Source organism: Dasypus novemcinctus, chromosome 9 (genome assembly GCF_030445035.2).
Source record: "Dasypus novemcinctus isolate mDasNov1 chromosome 9, mDasNov1.1.hap2, whole genome shotgun sequence".
NCBI lineage: Eukaryota > Metazoa > Chordata > Mammalia > Cingulata > Dasypodidae > Dasypus > Dasypus novemcinctus.
The window spans coordinates 120,851,255-120,874,254 of record NC_080681.1 but is presented as its reverse complement, the minus strand read 5'-3'; the positions used below and the strand labels follow the sequence as shown (position 1 = coordinate 120,874,254).

The 23,000-nt window shown below is 55.4% G+C and overlaps 1 protein-coding gene and 1 long non-coding RNA gene across 7 annotated transcripts in view; one reads left to right on the top strand and one right to left on the bottom strand.

The window, feature by feature from the left end:
- Positions 1-2,100, bottom strand: part of DHRS3 (dehydrogenase/reductase 3) — a 38,986-nt gene extending 36,886 nt beyond the window's left edge. The window contains exons 1-2 of one of the 2 annotated variants that reach the window (XM_058304365.1): positions 2,082-2,100; positions 447-596 (exon numbers count right to left, since the gene is read on the bottom strand). In XM_058304365.1, the coding sequence (XP_058160348.1) occupies positions 447-596 (150 nt within the window). In that variant the 5' untranslated portion in view covers positions 2,082-2,100. Of the gene's footprint in view, positions 1-446; positions 1,154-2,081 lie in introns of those variants that run through there. The other variant, XM_004482502.5, reaches the window with a different exon arrangement.
- LOC139439704 (uncharacterized) overlaps positions 1,731-23,000 on the top strand; it is a 79,715-nt gene continuing 58,445 nt past the window's right edge. The window contains exons 1-3 of one of the 5 annotated variants that reach the window (XR_011649748.1): positions 1,731-6,197; positions 13,310-13,384; positions 16,710-16,900. This is a non-coding gene — a long non-coding RNA (uncharacterized lncRNA). Of the gene's footprint in view, positions 6,726-13,309; positions 13,385-16,709; positions 16,901-23,000 lie in introns of all 5 variants that reach the window. The other 4 variants (XR_011649750.1, XR_011649751.1, XR_011649752.1 and 1 more) reach the window with 4 other exon arrangements.

The following is a 23,000-nucleotide window of genomic DNA, read 5'->3' as shown; positions in this document are numbered from 1 at the left end:
AGGGCTGCAAGGGGGTTGCCAAGGCAAACACGCAGCGCCAGCGAGCAGGCGGCTCCCCGCTCCGGCAGCGAGCGCACACACCCTGCCCTCCCCAGGGTGGCGGCAAAGAAGGGAAGGCCGGGCGAGGGGGGGGGGGGGGGGGGACGCACCACCTTCCTCGGGGAGGGAGGAATGTGGGAAAAGGGTGGATCTCCCAAGTTTCGGGGTGGGGGCGAAGAGCCGGCCAGCCACGGATCCCAAAGGAGCTGACCCGCTCCCGACCTGCCAAAAGAGACCGCCGGGTGCCCGGGAAATTGACAAGGTGAAACTGTCTCAGCGCTCGCGGGTGGTTCGGGGACGCCAGGCGGCTCTCGGCTCCCGGGCGCGGGACCCCCCGGCGGCGGCGGCAGGTGGGCGCACCGCCCCTGCCCCCCGTGCCCCCTCCCCAGGAGCCGCGGCCCCCGTACCTTCCTCGCGCCGCGCGCGGCGAACTCGCGAGCCAGCTGGCGCCCGATGCCTCTCCCGCCGCCCGTGATGAGGACGTTCTCCCGCGACAGGTCCCGCAGCTTGGCGGGCAGCAGCAGCCCGACGGCCGCCTTCACCACCAGGTAGATCATCTGCAGCGGGAACACCACGAGCGCGCCGAGCCGCTTCCACCCCATCCTCCGCGCCGCGGAGCCGGCCCGGGGGCGGAACGCCCCGGCCGCAGCGAAACAGGAATCGAAAAAGAAAAACACCCCCGAAGAGCAATAAATGAACCGAGGAGGCCGGCGAGAGGCGTCCCACCTGGCCACTCTGGAAATCAACTCTCCCCAACGGCAAGGCACCGAGAGAGGGAGGGAAGAAAAAAAAAAAAAAGGAAAAAAGGAAAAAAAAGGAAGCTAAATCCGCCACGGGAGGAGAAAAAGCGCCTCCAAAAAGCTGGGACAGGATCAGGGGTGGCGGGGCAGCCGGAGGTGGAAAGTTCTAACAAGAAGTTTCTTGCCCCGGCAGCCGTCCCGGCTGGGGAATTCTCAGGTAATGTTTACAGGCTGACGGAGCCCCGGCAGGGGAAGCAGCAGCAGGAAAAAAAGGCACCAGCCGCACGCGCGCACCCTGCTCACAGCCCCACGGTTTCAAAGTGCAAGATCAAAAAAAAAAGCCGTTTCCAAATTGACGCTCCCCCCCCCCCTCCCCTTCTCCGGGGGGGTGGGTAAAAAAAATGGGGAGGAAAGTACTCGGCGCTCCCAAATTCAGCCCGCCAAAGTCTCCCGACTCATTGCTATTCTTGGGCTCAGGAAATTGCCCGAACGTGGTCGGATCGCCAGCCCGGCGCGGCAGAAGCGGGGGGTCCGGGTGTCAGTTTCTCTCCGTGCAGGGCTCGCCCTCGGCGCGCTCGCCGGCGCCCTCCCTCCCGCTCCCTTCCAGCCGAGCCTGGGAGTTGCCGCTCGCGCCGGCTCCCACTCTCTCTCCCTTGCAGCCTGCGCTGCCTCCTTTTGCTCCTTCCCAACTTGGAGAGGGCCGGGGCGCGCGGCGCGGGGCGCGGGGATCGCCGCCCGAGGCCGCGCCGCCCGATTCGTTCGCTCCCGGGGCAGCCGCCGCGCGTAGCGAGAGGGCGGCCCTTTTTTTTTTTTCTCCCCCATTTTTTTTTTATACCCCATTAAGTCTGATTGACAGTTAAAGTGTTGGGAGGCTTCACTACCGTTCCTCTGAGTGGCTGCGGCGGCCTCCCCTCCCCCTGCGCCGTCGCGGGGCGCGCGCGCGCGGGCGCGCACACGGGCTCGCCCCGACTCGCGCTCGGCCGGGCCGCTTCCCTCTCGGCAGGCTGGGACTTGCCGGCGGTGGCCCGGAGGGCTCGCAGCCGTCACTCGAACGCGCTGGAGCCGACTCCGGCGGTCCGGCCACCTCCACGACACGTTCCTCCCGGCCCGGGACGCGAGCTCCCCGAGCTGGGGCGCCCCCGGGCCCGGCGACCGCGCCCGCGTGCGCGGCCGGCCCCGGGGGGAGCTCGCGCCGGCCTTGATCTCGCCCCAGGCCGCCCGGGGTTTATTTCGGGTCATTCGCTCGTCCCTCCCCCTTCCCCCATCCCCCGCCTCCAGGTAGGACAGGAAGCCACTCCCGACCTCTGCCCGGATGTCTGCTGTCTCCACCGCGAGCGCACTTTCTAAGTCTGATCCCAGTCCCTCGCCTTGCTGGGGGCAAACGGCTGGGCAGCAGAGTTTTGCTTTGAAGGGAGGGGGTGGGCAGGTAAAGCCAGCCACCCCCCCTGCCCCCTTCCGCCAATAAAATCCCCGTAAGATTAGCTGGGAGCATATTTATTGCTCGTCTGAGCTAGAACTACCTTGACTGACAGCAATTTCCGTCCTAACAAAGCCTGTAAACAACACATACTAACACACACACGTCCTGCCGTTCAGGACTGTCATCTCTCTTGGGTCGCTGGAGCAGGGTCCCCAGCTTCCCACCTTGCTCCCACTGAGTCCTCCCGGACAAGAATGACTCCTCGGCTGGAGGGTGGGACCCGGCGCTTTAGAGTTGTCTGTTGCAGGAAGTCTGGGAGGTGAGTCACTAGAAAGCAGCCCCAGTGAAAAGTGCTGATGGGACTGGCTTCCCGCGCTGCCCCAGGCCAGTCCTGGGCTGGCAGGAGCGAGGGCAGAGCCCGGGCGTGGTCGGGGCAGCGGGCTCCACCTTCTGATTCAGCAGGTCTGGTGGGCGCTGGAATCTGTATTTGTCTTGCTTTTTCCTGGTAGTCCTGAGGCTCAGCTGAGAAAGTTGCTCTGAGAAATGCTCATTGGGGGGAAGGGGAGCGCTGGGGGTTACCTCGAGGGCTGCAAAGACCCTTTAGTTTTGGAGAGAAATTCTGCAGGCAGAGGCCCTCCTTGCAGAAACGGGCCTCCGCTGAGGGTTTCTGTTCGGACGTTGCATCCTCCCACTGGCCTTGCGGTATCAAGGATCCGCATTTCCCAGGTTGCCCAGCCTGGAGGTGAAGCAGTGAGGGACCCAAACCCAGACCTCTCGGGCAGCAGGGGGAGAGGAGAATGAGGCTCCCAGCACTGCAGACTGGAGAACCCTCCCGCTGCCACCCACCCTTCCCAAAGTGTGACGGAGCGCGCGGGCCGCTGCCTTCCTCTCTCTCGCTGGGCACCGCTCCGGGCAGGTCTCCCTCGTGGTGACAGCCCTCTCCCCTCCTCCAGGCCTGTAACATCCGAAAAGAAATCCCAGCTGGGAGAGGCAGGCCTTTCCCACCCAGCAGCCGCCAGTGTCAGCAGGGCCACAGAGGCTTAACTGGGGAAGCCGGCAACCCTGGGGAGGCGCCGCCTGCCCTCATCTGTTAGCCTTGGAAGCCGCCTAGTGGCCGCGTCGGGCACTGCGCCCCCAAGCTGCCCCAGCCTGCCACATCCTGCCAACGGTGGTTTCCCTTCTTCCAGGCCTTTCTCCCCGCTAAAGGTTAACACCCCAACCCCAAAAGGGCTGGCAAAGATCATAGCCTCTACACACCCACTGTTTAGCCAGGAGGAAGCCCAGAGATGTTAAGCAGTGCACAGCAGACAGGCACGTGTGTCTCAATGACCTGATTGCTAGCCCGTTACCTGGACCAGCCGGGTAGCCACTAGGTGCGGGTACGGCTTACATTTCCTGGGTGTGCGTGTTTGCGGTGCAGGGTGGGCGGTGGCTGGAAGATGCTTGAGAAACCAAAGTGAGCCCTTCCGTGTGCCGGGTCCTCTACGCATTCTATCTGTTAATCTCCCAGCAGCGCATTCGCGGGCTCCCTTCACCACTCCCAGCCATCAGGTGTGGGGAGAAATCGGAGTGAAGACGGGGCTGGCGATTCCAGGGCCTGGTCCGATACAGATTATGGCTGGGAGGCAAACATTCTTTTCTACTTGTTCCATCTTTGGGATGTGGGGTTTGTGGACTGGGCCTCCCCAGGAGACTTAAGCTTCCGTCGGAGACTGAAGCTTCCATCAGCAGATACCCAGAGAGGTGGTATCATCTTGATTGCCCCTACAAGTCCCAGGGAAGATGGGGTGCTGCAGTTCTGGGTTGGGGGGTACATAGTTCAGCAGGCCAGCCCTGGAGTCCCTGTAGCTTTAGGAAGAACCCACAGAAGCTCCCCCCCCATTCCGTATCCTCCCCACACCCTCCCCCCCCATTCGGTATCCTTTGCCCTTGGTACCCTTTCCCTCCCACAGCTTCCTTAGGGGCAGGGGTCGGCGAATTTAACTCCAGGGCAAAGTTTGAAGTTTCACATCCCTGGCCTGGGAAGAGGGCCCCACGGTCCCGTACTGCCTCCCCACCCTGAGACGTGAAAGGCGCCTTTGTGGGCTAGGCGGAGGAGGTGAGCTGTAGCCTGAGGAGCTCTTTCCATGACTCAGCTCTCTGGCTGGGGCCGGAGGTGCAGGGACCGAGCAGGGCAGTCGGAGCCCAGGGGCATAGCTGCCTTCCAGCGCTGGGCCAGCTGGCCTGCGCGGGTGCCGGAGGGGCTGGCTCTGCAGAGGAACTGGCTGCCCAGGTGGGCCCCGGGCCGTGACTCCGCAGGCCAGCCCTGTGCCTTTGGCCCGCTAGTGGGCCCCGGGGCAAGCACACAAATGCCTGTGTGTAGTCCCTTCCTCGCCACCATCTCAGCTCGGGCAGGGCCCCGCAGGCCGGGGGTGGGGGTGGGGTGGGCCTCAAGCCTTGCCTCGACCGAGACCCACAGCCACTGCGAGGTGGAGGAGGAATTTGAACCTGGGTCCCGTACTCCACTTCTTCAGTGACGTCTCTCCAAGCGCAGTGCCTCAGACCGCCTGAACAGCAACACCCGGGAGCTTGGTGACACGCAGTCTCCTGGGTCCCCATCCTCGACTTCTGGAATAAGGGTCCTCGGGCAGGGGCCTCGGCATGCAGGTCAGGCGGGTCATTCGTGCTCACCTGGCGCTGAGAACCTGCCTCTTCTACTGCTGCCTGGCCGCACGGCTTCCATTCTTTGCACCCCTGCGGTAGAGACAACCCCACCTCTTCTACCCCCCACTCCAGCTCCTCCTTCCTTTTGCACCTGTTCAGTATCAAGGCCTGGCGCTCTCACTCCTGGACCATTCTGTGCTGGCAGCTCTTGTTGGCTCCATGGATACTAAGAGAGTGGAAAGCTGGAGGCACAGGGGATGTTCTTTCCTCCATTCAGTCAGTCCATCCATTAGTCGGTCAACTAGCAGCCGCTCCCCGCCCTGTGGAGGGGCTGGGCTGCCCGTGGGGACGAGGCGGGATGGCTTGGGGAGGAATCAGTGCCGCGATTATTCCAGCTTTGGAGTCGGGCAAATCTGGATCAAGTCCCAGCTCTGCTTCTTCCCAGCGGACTACCTTGGGGTCACCACTTCACCTCTCTGATCTTCAGCTTCCTTGTTTGTAAAGTGAGGACAATAATGATGGGACCATATACCTGTAAAACCCTTAGCCTGGCACCCAGCCCCTAGGAAGAGCTCAGTAAATGCCAGCTCTGCTCTATGACTGTGAGGTCCCTGCCCACCAGGACCTTAGAATATTGAGGTGCCAGTCCAATGACATGCAGAGGTAGTGTTTATATTCAGTGGGGTGAAGGCTGGCCCCTCACCCACCCCAGAGGAGACCACCCAGGAGCAGTAGCTGGGGCTGGGCGGTTTCTCATTTAATCCTGTCGTCTCCCACCCCAGGGTCACCAACACCCTTCTCTGGGGCCTTTTCTGTTTGGCCAAATGAACAAGCCAGGGCTCTCCAGGGAGTCAGGGCTGATATGACGTGCGGATACGTGTGTGCAGATGATCGAGGCCTGGCGAGGCCGAAAGCCAGAGGGCAGGCAGCTCAGGCAAGAGCCGACGTGGTCGGCTGGAGGCGGGATTTCTTCTTTCCTGAAAAGCCTCAGTTTTTGCCCTTAAGGTCTGCAGCTGGTTGGATGAGGTCCCCCACATGCTGGAGGGTCAGCGCCGGCACTTAACGCCAGCTGGCGGCAGGTGTTAATCACACCTACAAAACACCTTCCCAGCCAACCTTAGTCTAGTGTGTGACCAAGCAGCTGGGCCCGGTAGCCCAGTCAAGTTGACACAGAAAAGTAACTGCCACACCCCTGTTTGTCTTGCAAGTTTACTTTTCCCAGCGTCCCTCTGAGGCCCCAGCCACCCTGGCCCTGGCCAGGCTTGGCCCTGGGCTGCCTCTTCTTGATTCCTGTGCTTCCTCCACCACAGCCTAATCGCTGCCCTGGAACGGCTGCTTCTCTTCCCAATTCTCAGGTCATATTGGGAGCTTCTTGAGGGCAGGAGCAGGGCTGGCTTTGGGGTGTGCGACCTGGGCAGGTGCCCAGTGCCTGGTGATCAGAAGGACCCCAGGCCTGCGTTCACGGTCTGCTGTTGCCGTTTTGAAAGTCTTGATTTGATCTTTTTAAAAAAATTATTTATTTGTTTGTTTGTTTGTTTATTTCTCTCCCTCCCCCGCCCCCATTGTCTCCTCTCTGTGTCCATTCACAGTGTGTTCTTCTGTGTCTGCTTGCATTCTTGTGAGCGGCACCAGGAATGGGTGTCTCTTTCTGTTGCGTCACCTTGCTGTGTCAGCTCTGTGTGTGCGGTGCCACTCCTGGGCAGGCTGCACTTTTTTCGCACAGGTGGCTCTCTTTATGGGGCGCACTCCTTGCGCGTGGGGCTTCCCTACATGAGGGGCACCCCTGTGTGGCACCGCACTCCTTGCGTGCGTCAGCACTGCGCGTGGGCCGGCTCATCACACGCTTCAGGAGGCCCCGGTTTGGACCCTGGACCTCCCATATGGTAGGTGGACGCCCTATCAGTTGAACCAAATCCACTTCCCTCTTGATTCGATCTTTAACCCTGTGTTTTTTGATGGTCTGATCTGATACCCCCGGATGAGGAAACTGGGAGGCTGATGTCAGTGGAGGGTCTCTTTGCATGGACTCCTTCACGCATTTGTTCACTTATTCAGTCATTCGCTCAGTGTGTCCTGAGGAGTCGCCGTGTGCCAGGCACTGTGCCAGCTGCTGGGGGGACAGCAGCCTGCTCGCCCTCAGGGGGCTGGCACTCTCACCCTGCCGGGGGGGGGGGGGGTGACTGCCACACAGAGGATCGGCAGGGTAGGGGAAGGCATGAGGCAGGTGGCTGGGGTGGCCGCTGTGGGCAGAGGTCGGGGAAGGCCTCTCTGAGATGACATTTGGAAAGAGGCCTGGTGGAGCGAGGAGAGAGTGAGGAAATGTGGGGGCAGAGCAGTGCCTCTGGAGGGACAGGACGTGCCACGGCAGGAGCAGGCAGCAGGCAGCCGGGGAGGCCGGGGAGGTGGGGGGTGGGCAGCTCCCACGGGCCGTCCTGCTCACGGGTGGCCCCTGGACCAGCACCTGCAGCGTCCCCCGAGCAGAACCCCGTCTCCACCGTGACCTCCTACATCAGCACCTGCATTTTATTATACAAGGGCCGGTTCTTGTGTGTGTGGGTTTGAGAAGCACAGAGCCAGGGGCCTATAGGCCGTGATGGGAACTTGGGTTTTCATTTTCGGAGACTTTGGGAGGCATGTGCTGGGCAGAGGGCAGACGTGATGGGATCAGGGCCTGAGAAGCCTCCCTTAGGCTATTGGTCCCGAATGGGCTCTAAGGAGCAAGGGTGGATGCAGGGAGAGCCCCGGGCAGCTGAGACAGATGCTCAGGCAGAGAGGGGGGCTCGTCCGCATGGACGGGGACACTAGAGGCTTCTGGGCCCTGAGATGTCCCTTCCCTCCCAAGACAAGCCAGACCCCGGAGCCTAACCCTGGAGGGCCCTTGGCCGTGGCTCAACCACTCTCCTCCCCTCCTCACCTGTTCAGCTTTGCCCAAGCTGCTGTAACACATACCGCAGGACCCGTGGTGGAAGCAAGGGGAATTTGCTGCCTTGCCGTTTTGGGGGCCAGAAGTCCAAAACCAAGGTGCGGGCAGCCAGGCCTTCTGGAAGCCCGCCACCTTCTGCTGGAGGCTGCCTGGCTGTCACGCGGCCCGCTGGCTCCTCCTGCGCCTTGGTTTCCTCTGCTCGAAGGGCTCCGGTCGTGCAGGACTGAGGCCACCCGCTGCCGCAGGATCCTGTCTCTTAGCAGGATCCTGTCGACACAACGAGCTCACCCCACAGGGCCCGTGAGGACTTGAACATGCCTTGGTGGGGGACGAGTCGGTCTGCCACAGCCCGTCCTCCAGCCCTAAAGCAGGCTTTTAGCAGCGTGGCCTGCAACACGCACACACACACACACTTATTTGACAATTGGCTACGTTCCCTCGTGCAGGACAAACTGGCAGTGAGGAACGAGGAGGCTGGATTCGGGAAAACTCTTGGCTTAGTGGAAAAAAGTGCCCGTTTCCTTTAAGCTCGGCCGCCTCTCCGAAAGGTCTCTGTGGAGACGGACACGAGGGGGACGCGGCCAGCAGGGCACTTCCCTGCCAGAGGGGACGGGGCACGGGTGGGGGTTCCCTGTGGGGAGGGGCCTCAGGCACCCAGTATCAGGAAGGCAAGTCTGCAAAGGCCAGAGCTGTTTTAACCCCCCATAAAACACCTCCCCTTCCTCAGACAGAAAACCCGCCCAGAGCCCCCCTTGCCCTGCACGGCCTGGCGCTCGGCCTGCGCATGGAGAAAAGCAGGTCGGGTGGCCCTTGCAGCCGGCCAAGTGCCTCCTGCTCCCTGCAGGTGAATGTTTTCCTTCGCGTTAAATACTTTCCACGCGTCTCGCCTCCCGGCCCTCCCCAGGGCCGCCGTCTGCGCGGGGCCCCGGCTCTCCTTCACCTCCCTGTCGGGAGCAGGGGTGGCCTGCACCTGTCCCTTGGGGGGTGCCGGCTCCGAGGGAGGGGACGCTGGGGGCAGGTGGGGCTAAAAGGAGGGCCAGAGCCAAGGCCGGGACGTGGCTGGGGCAGGGACAGGCGCTTGGCCCGGGAACATGCGCAAGGGCATAACGTGGGGAAGCCTGGGCTGAGGCCAGAGGCGGCCCTAGCGGCCCGGGCCTGCGTCCTCCTGCCCCCGTCCGTCAGTTAATCTTTTAGAAATGCCTTACTAGAGCAGCTGTAGGTTTAGAGAACTCATGCAGGAAGTACAGCCTTCCCATACGCCCGCCTCACGCACACTATTTCACGTTAGCATGGTGCCTTCGTCACAAACACTGGAGCGCTGTTATTACAATGCTGTTCTTCACTAACATCCAGGGTTCACTCTTTGGGCTGCACATTGCTGTATTTTCATCGCTGTTGTCTTACTTTTTATTGTGGTAGCAGGTATGCTACATAGAATTTCCCATTGCACCGCTTTTGAATACACGATGCAATGGAGTTGGTTACAGGCACCGTGTTGTATTCTTCGTGCCATCTGACCCAAACCATCACCCCAAGTTCAAGTAGTTCTTAACCAGTGTGTGGAGTGTTGGTCTCAGGAGGGTGCTGGGGTTAGCAGAGCTGGGTTCAAGTCCAAGCTCACTGGTTAGCTGTGCTGATGTTCTCTCGGAGCCTCAGTGCCCTTGTCCCTCAAGTGGGAATTGTACCATCTTTTGAGACAACATCCTCCAAGGGCCTGGCTCAGGGTTTGGTGTTGAGAAGATGCTTAAGGGGTGTTGGTTTCCTCCCACCCCCCATCCCCCCCCAGGCCTCACGTCCTCAAGGAATGCACATCTGGTGGGGGGGCATATAGGGTAGGGGGAGTGTCAAGGTGTAAAAAGCCTCCACTGCGACGGGAACTGGTCCAGGGCCCAGCTCCCGGCAGTGCCAAATCCCTAGCCCTGACCAGGGGTCGACAAGCTTTTCGTAAAGGGCCAGATAGTAGATCGCACAGTCTCAGTCACAACAGCTCAGCCCTGCCCTTGTAGCGTGACAGCGGCCAAAACAAGTGAACAAATGAGCGTGGCCCAGAGCCAATTAAACTTACTTTATGGGCACTGAAATTTGAATTTCATATCATTTTTACCCTTCAAGAAATGGCATCCTTCTTTTGATTATTTTTCGACCATTTAAATATGCAATAATCCTTCTTAGCTCCTGGGCTGTACATAAAAGGGCAATGGGCCAGATTTGACCAATTTCTACCCCATACCACCATCGAGCAAGCAAACAAGCGTCAATCTTGAGAGACAGAAAAAAATAAAGGACGCAGTGGGCCTCAGAAGAGCAGAATCTGCCTTTCTGCCCTCTTTCTGGAATGTGTTCATGGAAATTGACTCAGATTAACGTCCCCTGGAAGGAGGAGAGGTTTGTAGTAGAGGGTGGATGTCCTTGATGGGTTCAAAAAATATATTTAAAAAAGCAAAAAACAGGTGGGTCTCGTGAGAAATCAGCACCCCTCGCTCACACTTACTGAGTGCTGCTCAGCCCCCAGGTGCTGTTTTCAGCTCCTTAAACGTAATATCAACAGGCGGGACAGCGAAGCCCCAGGTGTAAGGTAACCTGCCTGATGCCACAGGCTTGTCAACCTTCTAGCAGGGTTTGGAACTGGGGCCTGACTTGAGAGCCCCTCCCGCCTCTTGGCACCAGGCTCCCTCCTCCTTCCCAGGTGCACAAAGCCAGGGACGCCCATCTCTGCTCTCAGGCTCCCTGGCTTTGGGTGTGAATCAGGGACATGCCAGGGTGCTGTTTCCTTTGTTCCGTCTGTCAGGGGGGCAGGAAATCTGGGAGTAGCGCAGTCCTGGAAAACATCCTTTGGGGCAATTATTTCAAGTCTTATTGTACGTTGCCTTAATCTGAACATAAAAACAAGTAGAAAGCAGAAAACGGAAGTATGTAGCTAATGTGTGAAGATTAGGCATGCATGATGCCATGAAGATTATTTCTCTTAAATGTAATAAGCTTAAAAATAACAGCAATTATTGATACTTCTTATACTATGTTGTGTAATTATGTCATGCATTATTAATATTTATAATTATAAACGTAATATATAATCAAGTAGATATGATATATATCATATGTAACATAGCATATATAGTACAGTGTGGGTTTATAATTATAAATATAGGCGACGGACTTGGCCCAGTGGTTAGGGCATCTGTCTACCACATGGGAGGTCCGCGGTTCAAACCCCGGGCCTCCTTGACCTGGGTGGAGCTGGCCCATGTGCAGTGCTGATGTGTGCAAGGAGTGCTGTGCCACGCAGGGGTGTCCCCCACGTAGGGGAGCCCCATGCACAAGGAGTGCGCTCCGTAAGGAGAGCCACCCAGTGCGAAAGAAAGTGCAGCCTGCCCAGGAATGGCGCCACACACGTGGAGAGCTGGCACAACAAGATGACGCAACAAAAAGAAACACAGATTCCCGTGCCACTGATAACAACAGAAGCGGACAAAGAACATGCAGCAAATAGATACAGAGAACAGACAACTGGGGTGAGGGGGGGGAAAGGGAGAGAAATAAATCTTTTAAAAAATATATAAATATATATGAATTACATACATATAATTTTTATTACTTTATTTTATATAATTATTACATTATTATTTTCTCTTTTATTGGGCTCTTACTAGGTGTCAGGTCTGGTGCCTCATGCAGCTTAGCTCATTTGGCTGTCACGGCCCCCTGTTGAGGGCAGTGATGTCCTCTCCATGTAACGAATGAGGAAACTGAGGTCCAGAGAGGAGGGGTGTTGTAGCTCCCTAAAAGCTGCTGGGAGCAATATGCCAGAAATGGGGTGGCTTGACAACAAGGCTGTATTAGGTTAAAAGCTTACAGTTCCGAGGCCGTGAAAGCGCCCAGGAGCAGGCACCATCAGGAGCTGCTTTCTCCGCGAGCGGCAGCCGTGGGTGCTGGGGCGTGTGGCGGCACGCACCGTCTCGCCCCTCTCCTCTGGGCCTCTCCGCCTTTAGCTTCTGGTAACGTGGCTTCCTCTCAGCTTCTGTGTTCCGTTGACTGCAGCTCCTGGGGTCCTCTCTCTCTCTGCAGGTTTTTTCTGTATCTGTGGCTTTTTGTTCCTCCATTTATAAAGGACTCCCGGAAGAGGACTGAGACCCACCCGGGTCACACAATCTAATCCGCGGCCCTGGATGGCAGTCGTTTATTCCGAAGGTCCCACCTACGCTAGGGTGACGGCTAATGGATTAGCGTCAAGAGCAGGGTTCTCTGGGGACCACAAAAGCGTCACGCTGCCACGGAGGGGGGTGGCTCGTCCAAGCCACGCAGGTGTAGGTGGCGTTGCTGGAGCCGGAGGGGCCTCGTGCCTGTGGCCTCGGTGGGTGCTGGTTGGGCTCAGGCTAGGGGGAGTCAACAGCAGCACCAACAGCAAACCATCCGCACCCTATCGACTAAATATGAAAACTTTAAAGGGAGGGTGTAATTGGGATTTTACACTTCTTTTTTTTTTTTTTAAAGCTCCCTGGGAATGGAAGTCTGTTTTCCCATAGTTATAATAGTAAGACTCTTAAAATGTTAAGATACAAATTGTATCGCCCGTGTGGTACCGCTTTCGGAAAGATGAGGCCTGAAATATATGTTCTTGTTCAGTTAGCATTTGGCCAGGATTTACTGTGTGTCAGGCAGGATACTAAATGCTTTCTATTCATTTAATTTAATCTCATTTAATCAAAACAAGTCCCTTGAGGAGGATCTATCTCAACCCCTGTGGAAATGGAGGCAAAGTGACGTGGCCAAGGTGACAAAGCCAGTGGGTGGCAGGAATGGACTAGAATTTAGTTCTATGTTTCCTCGAAGCTCCTTCTCTTTCTCTCTCTCTGCCCCCTCTCCCCACTTTGGATCCTTGTCTTTCTCTGTCTCTGCACTCACACACACTCACACACACTGCCTGCCTGGATGCACACACGCTGGCACACATGTGCACACACCTATACACCCAGAAAAAAAGGAAGAAAAAATTTCTGAATACTGTAAGTGGCTGTCTTCGGATAATAGCTTTGTGCACAATGTTTATCTTTTTAAATGTATTTTTGCACATTCACAATGTTCTATAATGATGAGCTTATTTTGTGAAAAATCCACTGTGGATTTTTAAAAAAATTTAAATGTGCTTGTTTTAGAGGCAGCGGATACAGAAGTTCTAGTGTGAGGTCACGGAGCCCCTGACTGTGGGCCTTTAAAAAAGTCTGCTAAAAAATGAGACAGAAAGGGGAGCCAGGACCTCCGCTTCTTGGAAACGCCTAATCCGCTCTATAATACCTTGCTTTGTAGGAAAGTTCTGTGCATAAGTCCCATAAAATCCCCTAATGTGGAGCAGACACTGAGCCTACCCAGAACAAAATCTGCTAATGATCCCTGCTTGCCAGGAGCCTGCAGAAGTGATCGGACATGTCGCAACGCCCCCCCCCCACCTGCCTCCAGCTCAAGCCCTTTCTAAAAAGAACTCTTTTCATGGGTTTATAAAAACACTTTGTTCAGATCACATTGGGTCTTTGTTTCATTTCATCGTAGGTGAACGCTGAGTGTCTGTGGGGCCGGAAGGGGCTGAGGCCGGCTCTAATTTTTGGGACTCAGAGAAAACAACAGGTTTGTAAAACCGGCACCAATACCCCCATCTGCTGCCTGGTCGTGGGACTGCACATTTCTGTGGCTGCTTTGGGTGATGAGGGTGGCAGAGAGGGATAGGGTGAGGGTGAATATAGGCTACCCCACCCGGTCAGCCCACCTGGGAGGGGTGCTACCTGAGTGAAAACCTGACCTGACTTTGGCTAAGCACTCTGTGCCTCAATTTCCTTAAACTAAACTAAACTAAAATGAAGGTTATAGGGTTGTGGCAGCTCCGTGGAGACCATCCAACTCTGGTTGGTATTCAACAGTTGGCCTTCCCATCCATCCTTGCCACCACCATTTTGCCCCTTGGCCAGTTACCTGCTGTCTAGATTTTCATAGCTGAGTGTTTAAAAGTTTTTAAATGTAAAGCCTGAAAAGACTTATAGAAAAGTTGCAAGAATAGAAGCAAGAATTCCTGTCTACCTGACACCCACATATGATCATTTCACATTTGCTTATTCCTCTCTTTCTCTCATCTATTTTTTTTCCTTTGAGAGTACATTGTGGGAGTGATTCTCTTATACCCCTAAATACTTGAGTGTATATTTCCCAAAAATCACCTTCTATTGCAGAAATGCAGTGCTGTTATCAAAATGAGGAAATTGACATTGATACAATACTATTAGCTACGGACCTTACTCAGATTTTGCCAATTGTTCCACTGATGTCCTTTTTAACAAAGAGAAGTTTGTTTCTGGTTTGGCATCCAATGTGAGTGACACATGGCACTTGGTTTCATGGATTTCTTGACTCCTTCAATCTAGCACCCTGACATTCTTTGTATTTCCTGATCTTGACTTTTTTGAAAAGTGCAGGTTGATGGTTTTGTAGATCACCTCAATTTGGCCTTTGCTCATTCTTAAAATCTAAGGCCTGTCTCTTCTTGCCATTCAACACAGACCCCTAGAAGCTTTCTTTGACTTAAGTATGAAGGGCTTACTGTGTGCTGGCTGTTGTGAAGGGCTTTGTATGCATGGTCATCACAACAGCCCATTGAGTGGATAGTGTTATGTGCCCATTTAACAGATGAGGAAAACTGAGCACTGAGAGGCTAAGGTCACACTGTGAGGAGGTGGAGGAGCCTGGTGGTGTGTGGCTTAGAGCCTGTGGGTCCAGGAAAGTTGAACATCTGCATAAACAAAACGCAAAATAGGTGGCTGAATCTGCATCCATAAAGAATGTGTGCTGTCCTACCTAGCAAATGCAAATGCCTTGTAATTTGCCTCTGTTTGTGGGGAAAACCTATTTGTATTTCAAGGCTCACTTCACTCAGCACCACTTCTAGTGAAGTCATTCTTAGAACTGCTCTCCCCCGCTCCTCCTGGCAGAATTGGCCACTCTTCCCTTTTTTTTTTTTTTAACCTATTGGAATGATAATATCTATTTATTATTATTATTATTATTGCTTATTGTCATTTATGATTTATTACTCAACACTAGTTTCTGTGCTAATGGATTTATAAATGTAACTCATTCAATGCTCACAACGAGCTGATGTAAGAGGCAGGAACAAACCTGATTTTACAGATAAAGAAACTGAAGACAGAGAGGTTAAATTGCCTGCCCAAGGTCCCACCACCACAAGAGGCTGGGTGCAAGCTCAGGGCATCTGACCACGGCCAGCTTCTTGAGTGTACAACCTGTGTAGTCACACAGAGTCCAGCATTTAGTAGGCCCCCATGCTTACTAGACCCCTGTGCTTAGTAGGACCTCGTGCTTAGTAGGGATCCATGCTTAATAGACCCCCATGTTTAGTAGGATTCCATGCTTAGTAGAACCATACACTTAGTAGGACCTCATGCTTAGTTGGACTCTGTGCTTAGTAGGACCCCACACTTTAGTAGGGCTCCATGCTTGGTTTAATGCTGCACTGTCACCATCTTGAATTCTTCATAATTTTTAAACACTGGGCCTCAAAAATTACGTAGCCAGCCCTGTGTCTGGCACCCAAGACCTTGTAGTATTTTGGCTCTGCACCCAATGAAAGCAGCTATCTGGGTGCCAGAAACATTTTTCTGCAAGCATTTATTATGTGTTGGTCTCCCTCCTGCGGGTGACTACGTGGGGCAGACAGGTGCCTGAATCTTCTGGTGTCCTCGGCAGCCGGCACAGAGCCTGGCACAGAGTGTCGTCTGCTGAACGAATGGACCAATTCAGTCGATGCAGTGTGAAGGGGGTGGCGTGCACCCACTGGTGGTAGTGCTTCTTGGGTGATTTCCCCTGGCTGGCCTGGGAGCAAAGCAGACTCGTGCCACCTCTACTTCTTTCCTGCTCCCAAATTCAGACTCTTTCACATAGCCCTTTGCCCAAGCGGTGGCAGCTTGGGGAGGGAGGGGGGAGAGAAGGGAATGGAAAGGAAGGCTTCCCTGCTGAAGGAAACAAAGACTCCTGTGTGGTGGACGAGGAAGGGTGTGGCGCAGGCAGGTGCTGGGTGCTGCGCATAAAACCAGGAGCCTGCTCTCTGCATTCCCAGACCTCAGGCCTTCCCCAGAGGCAGCCTGGCTTTGGAAATCCGGGGCCAGCTTCCTTGCCCAGACTCAGAGACTCTCCCGCCCTATCAGCAAGTCTGAGCCGCCCCTCGGGCTCCTTTCAGAAGGGGCAGGAGCCACCCAGAAAGCTCCGGAATTATCAGGGGCTGGAGAGGCATCAAGTTCCACCTCATTTCTACTAATTTTGAGCCCAGGTCAAATGCCACCTCCTCCCCAGAGCCCTGCCAGATTAAAAAAACAAAGCCTCAGTTTCCCACATCTGTGTTTTCCCCCACACTAGGTGCAGGGGAAAGATGTTCAGCAAAACAGGGGTGATGGGTGCCCTCCTAGTGAGCAGACAGACAGAAATCACTGAAGGCAAATTCGTTCTTGTGGGGACGCCCCAAAGGAGAGGGCAGGGTGCAATGGAAGCGGCAGGTAGTTGGGGGATCTGCCCCGTCTGGGGTAGGTGGAGGGGGAGGGAGCTTTCCTGGAGGAAATGGAGGCGAGAACGCTGCAATCTTCTGCGCTTTCGGCTCCCCGGGTTGGGTGGAAGCTTCCTGGGGCCTCCCGAGTGCCCACCCGGAGGCGTCCTGATTTTGAAGGGCCGGGCGGCCGCACCCAGGCTGGGAGGCAGCCAGCCCTGCTCCAAACCCTCCTGCAGCGGGTCGGGTTGTGGCCCCTAGAAGACGGGTCCTCTTCCTAACGTCTGGAATCTCTGACCTGATCAGGAAAAAGGATTTTTGCAGATGGGGTTAAGTCTGGGATCCTGAGCTGAGATCATCGTGGGGTATTTGGTGGGCCCTAATTGCAAGGACTCTGTGTCCTTGTAGGAGGCACCGAGAGGAGGAGAAGGCCGTGGGAAACCAGAGGCCGAGCCTGGAGGGTCGCAGCCGCAAGCCGGGGAATGCGGAGCCCCCAGAAGCCGGGGAGGCCAGCAAGGCCGGGCGACTCTCCCCAGGGGCCCCGTGAGTTCGGGCCTCTGGGACCCCCGAGACGAACACCTGCTGTTGAAACCATGGAGGTTAGTGGCGGTCCTTACGGAGCCAGGACGCCAAGACCCCCGCCCTCCCCGCTCAGCAGCTGCCCTGTCTGGATGCCTTTCTTAGCGTCGCTGAGCCTCAGTTTCCCGCCTCTGTGAAGTGGGGTGCTGTGCCTGCGTCAGCAGGGGCGAGGACTCCGCCTGGGGAAGCGGTTGAAGCTTGCCGAGGGCCGCCTGGCGTGAGCACCTCCAAGGCGAGCGTTCAGGGTGGCGGCAGCCAACAGCTCTGCTTGTGGGTCTCCGTGCCGGGGACAGAGGAACTTTAGACCTGTGCCAGCTCTGCTCTGTCACACCTAAGAGCTCCCGGGCTTATCAGAGGCCTCCCAGTCTGGGTTAGGGGAAAGGGTGGCGATGACTTTCTGTGATGTCATCTTTAATCCCCTGGTAAAGGGACAGCAGGATCACCCAGACGTTCAGACAGTGGGTCGGAGTCCCTGGGTTTAGAGTCCACCTGGGCAACAGGCAAGCCGTGTGACCTTGGGAAGTTATTTAACCTCTCTGCTTCCTTGTCTGTAAACTGGGCATACTGTTAATGTTTGTAAATGTTTAGGATGGTGCTAGAAAATGCGCTTAAATATACCTCAGACTCATTACAGAGGCCATTGCTTGGAATGTGAAACCGCTCCAATTTCCACCTGAAGCCACACTGTGGCTTCACAGCCCCAGCCCCAGGCATGTTCTCTGGCTGCAGGTGGTAGATGGTTTTTCCAGCCAACAGTTCTGAAGTGGGGGGGCAAGGCCCACGCATCGGGCCCTGCCCTAAGCCCCACGCACTGGGCTTCTTCCCCAGGAGGACACTCCCTGCCCAGCCCCACTGGACCTCGGCCTGGGCCTGGGGTGGGGCTGGAAATGCCGCATCTGCCCAAACACAGTATCACGTGGTCTGTTTCCTCAGGGGTGGCGCCTCCCTGAATTCCTGGGATTCCTGGCCGGCAGGGGGCCCTCCCAGGCCTGGGTCCCCTGGGCTGATTTGCAGAGCAGGGGGTGCCGCCTGCAGCCCAGGGGTGGGAGGGGTCAGGGAGCCCAGGGTTCCCAGTGGGAGAGGCCAAGGCGTCCTCCCCACATACCCAAGGTCTCCCAGGGACACCAAGTGCAGCCAGTTGACATCCTCGAATTCTGCCCTGTGCCATGCGGCCAGGGCCACCCCAGCGTATGGGCCCCAGGCCTGCGTCACTCCCGAGGGACACGGGGGTGGGGTGGGGGTGGCGGTGTGGGGGGCACCCGGGGCCCTGGAACAGGGCAGGAATCCCTGGTTTGCTATTTTATGTTTGTGACCTGGGCACATTCCTGGGTCTCTCTGCACCCATTTTCTCACCTGTAAACTACACCCTGAGCCCAGCCCACGGTGGAACGCTGGGATGCCCGCAGCTGTCCCTGGCTCGTAGTAAGCAGCTCACCGACTTGGGGCCGTATTGGTTATTTGTTATTATTTAACATTACATGTCACTGTTGCTGCCGCCACCCTCATGGCCTCGTTGGGGAACCCGCAGGAAATGGACACGCAGCCCCCAGCCCCTGGCCGCAGTGGCTCTTCCCCTTTGGTGGGCACCAGCCGCGTGATCTCAGGAAAGTCTCCGTTGGATCCCGTGCCTGCCTGGATTGGTTGCTGATAGGACGTGTGCTTGGCATCTGCCTGGCAGATGGGGAGTCCTCAGCCTTTGGCGACTGCTGATGAGTCACCTGGCTGCCCCAGCAGCTGGAGTTCTAGCCCCGAGCAGCCCCGCCCCACGGGCCATGGCCTGCGTGCTGTGCCTGGCTCTGGGAAGCATCAGAATGACACCGTAGAGCAACCTGAGGTCTGAGGACACCCACCCATCCCCAGCAGAATCCACAGTTTTGGTAGAGAAGATGGGAAGAGAAGGGTGTGGGAGTTGAAACCCCAAAGCACTGAGCTCTCCTTGGAGACCCTACGGGGGAAGAAGGAAGGATGCTGACCGAGAGCGTTGACTCGGGAGTCAGCCTGCTCGGATCAAATCCCTGTTCCCTGCTTACTTGCTCCAGACCTCATGGGGCCTCAGTTTCCTCATCTGTCAAATGGAGGTGGTGACGATGTTACTGGATTTTATTTAGGTTCTTGGCTATGCGGCAGAAATGAATTTCAAGAGCATGCCGGGTGAGTTAGGTCAGTAATTTATTCAGGCAGGGAGGGATGAGAAATGAGAGAAAACAACAGATCAGGGAGTCCCAGGTAGAGAGGAAGGGGGTGAAAAGGGATAAAGAGGGCTGATTTACAGGCTCCAATTCCCCACTATAGATTCTAAATCCCCAGGTTTACTTGCATGGCCATGTGGCAGAGGAAAAGTGGTGAGAGCGGTGCGCAGAGGGCAGGAAGGGGTCCAGAGGCAAGAAAGTGGAGAGCGAGTGCGGGAATTCCAGCCTGTGCCTGCCTTTTGAACCATTAGCTGTTCCTCCCCTTTGCTAATGGCAGGGGAGGGGCTCCAGCTGTCTGCTGTTTGGACTGATTAGCCCACCTGTCAATCCCCCTGAGGCCCGAATGATAAAGTCCTTGGGGAATATCCAGGCCTCTCCTGGCTTCCGGAAGAAGTCTTTGTTCTGGATGGCAGCATCTTGGGGGTGGGGTCTTCCAGCAGCCACCTTGGGGGTTACTGATGTCCACGTGGACTCTGCCAGGTTCCAGATCCGTCTATTGACTCCCTATCTCACTAGCCTGCTTCGATAACACACGTCCTCTGGACTGCTCCCGAAGAGTCAGTGAGAAGATATCCCTCAAACACTCAGCACAGTAGCTGACAGGGTAGATGCTCAGTAATGTTACTATTTTCCAGTAAACTCACCCCCTTCCCTTTCCTCTCCGGAATATAACATGGGTCTCCTCTCTGTCTGCTGCCAACCCCCCCTCCCCCCCGCCCCGGCTTGGGGGTTCTCTCCCCTGGGAGAGAGTCCTGCTGTGGACTGGACAACCAGAGGGAGCTTGCCAGATGGGAGCCCCCACAAATACTAGGGTTTCTAAGACAAGGCTCTATGTACCCACCCGTCACCCGTTTCTAAGACAAGGCTCTATGTGCCTCCCCCCACCCCACATGCCAACCCCTTCTACTCTCCTGTTCCCTGACTAGTTATTTGCATGCAAACCCAGAGCACAGAGGAGCTCAGGAAAGCAGGACGTAGATCACGATGCACTAACATGCTGGCCTTGCCTCATTCGAGGCTGGCAGTCAGCGTCCCAGAGCCAGACGAGCCAGGATTGAATCCTGACTCAGCCGTGTGACAGGTGTGGATGCTGGGCACGGGACCCAAGTTCTCTAACCTCCTGTTTCCGCATCACTGAAACAGGGTATTACTAAGGGTGCTTGCCCACGGCTCGCTGATGATGTGAGGAGGGTCAGTGAGTTAATAACGGCCAACGCTTAGGGAGCAGTCACTCCGTGCTGGACCCATCTGAGAACAGAAGTGTGGTCTCATTTAACACAGTGAGGCATGGTTAGCTCCACTTGGCCAAGGAAGACTGGGGCCCCAGGGATTACGTGGCTTGCTCAAGGTCTTGAATTTGGTCAGGGAAGGTCTGACTGAAGTTCTCCAGGTGGTCTGCCCCCAGAGGCCACATTTTTCTTGAACACCAGGCTGTATACTAAATGGCCTCTGTTCTTTAACTGGAGAGCTGCTGTCTCACTAGGATTAAAGGAGAGACTACACGGCCAGTGCTTAGCACGGGTCTTGTCACATTAATAACTGCTCAGCAGAGCTTAACTACAGTGATAACAATAGCTACTACTGTTATTATTCTTGCCAATTTCCTGATCCACCAACCTAAGATAAAGTAGGAGCATCAGGCACAGGACCTGCATACAGTAGATGCTCATCAAAACATTAACTTCCTCCCTCCTGCCTATCTTCTTCCCAGACCCAGCAGAATCAATAGTAAAAAAAACTCAAGGAAAGGGACAGGTGCTGGAAGATCCCACACCAATGCCTGATTGTGATGCAGAAATGCATATTCCCATTAGGGTTAGGAAAATCATGGTGGTTTTAAAAGACGCTCCCTCACTGCCAATTTTCTACTGATTCCATGAATTAAAAATAAAATTAAATTTTTTTTTCTCAAACAAAGAGATAATGCAAGTCCACATGGTTATTGAAGGACATCGCAAAACTTCCATGCCATCAGACAGTTCAGGCACCAGGATTCCACGGGTGGGGCCGGAAGGTCAGGCCCACGGGGCTGATGAGGTCTGGCCAGAAGATATCGCTGAAGTGGGGAGCGGGAGTCTGGGTAGACTGGGGAGGCAGTGGGTAGGGGTGGATCCCAGAGGTGGGAGCAGCGTGGCCCCTCCCTGTCATTCCTCCAAGTGTGGGTGAAGTAAGATCCTGAACCACAAGATGCTGAAAGTGACTGGGTTTCACATGGGAAAAATTGCTGGGGTTGACTTTCCAGTGAAGGCCGAGGCAAAAACATGATCAGGTGCTGGAAGGGAGAGCTCCAGAGAAGGAAGTGCCAGGGCCCTCCAGAGAGAGAGCACCAGGAGCACACGTGGGGTTGAGCAAGTTGGGTCTATTTCTCCTTGCAGTGGGAGAGAAAGCACATCCTGGGCAGCCACGGGGTGTGCCAGTAAGAGGGTGTACGGAAGGCCTTGCTGTAGGGTTTGGGCCTTGCTTGGGTGGTTTGGGGGAGATTGAAGGGAGCTTTGCTCTGGATTGGATGCTGTCAGGAAGTAGGGGTGATTCTTAATAAATCTATCTAGAGGAGGGACAACTAGACCGAGCCTAAGGCTGTAATTGGTAAAGCTGTAATTGGTGTCATTTGTGTTAACTGTTTTTGGTCATTTTTGTGGCTTGGGCAATGTGAATGTTTCTATCTGTGTTTATACATGATTATGGAAGTGGTCTTGTTTTTGTCTTTTTTTTTTTTAAAGATTTATTTTTATTTATTTCTCTCCCCTTCCCCCCCATTGTCTGCTCTCTGTGTCCTTTCACTGTGTGTTCTTCTGCATCTGCTTGCATTGTCAGGCAGCACGGGGAAACTGCGTCTCTTTTTTGTTGCATCATTTTGCCATGTCAGCTCTCCTCGTGTGCTGTGCCAGTCCTGGGCAGGCTGCTCTTTTTTTTCACGTGGGGTGGCTCTCCTTGCGGGGCGCACTCCTTATGCGTGGGGCATCCCTACACGGGGGCACCCCTGCGTGGCATGGCACTCCTTGCATGCGGCAGCACTGCTCATGGGCCAGCTCACCACACAGGCCAGGAGGCCCTGGGTATCGAACCCTGGACCCTCCATATGGTAGGTGGATGCTCTATCAGTTGAGCCACGTCCACTTCCCTTGTTTTTGTCTTTATCCATCATGGTCCCAGAGTAGGCTTGTCTGCTGTTAATCTGTGAAATTATTTATGTTCAACAGAAGAACACTGGAAGTAAACAAAGCCATCCAAACAAGAACAAGCAAAGGCATCCTCAGAGCTGGCTATAACAAGGGAGTCAGCCACCATCTCACTTGTGTGTGGCAGACTCAGACGTGGACAGGGGTGTTTAAAAGTTTATAATTAAAAAGGAAAGCCTTCAGGTATGCCCTGATTGGAAGCTGTTGGCATGGGGAAGCTAGAGGCGCACTAACTAGAATTGGAACAAACTATATGACTCGTTAGGGAAGCATATTTAGTTGGAAGTGTGGGCAAAGATTAGGAAATTAGGGGAAACGGACTTTGGCCCAGTGGTTAGGGCGTCCGTCTACCACATGGGAGGCCCGCGGTTCAAGCCCCTGGCCTCCTTGGCCCGTGTGGAGCTGGCCCATGCGCAGTGCTGATGCGCGCAAGGAGTGCCGCGCCATGCAGGGTGTCCCCTGCGTAGGGGAGCCCCACGCGCAAGGAGTGCACCCATAAGGAGAGCCGCCCAGCGCGAAGGAGGGAGCAGCCTGCCGAGGAATGGTGCCGCCCACACTTCCAGTGCCGCTGACGACAACAGAAGTGGACAAAGAAACAAGAAACAAGACGCAGCAAAAAGACACAGAAAACAGACAACCGGGGGAGGGGAGGGGAATTAAATAAATAAAAATAAATAAATCTTTAAAAAAAAAAAAAAAAGATTAGGAAATTAACAGTTCTTAAGTCCACATTGGTTTAGATGTGACTGCTA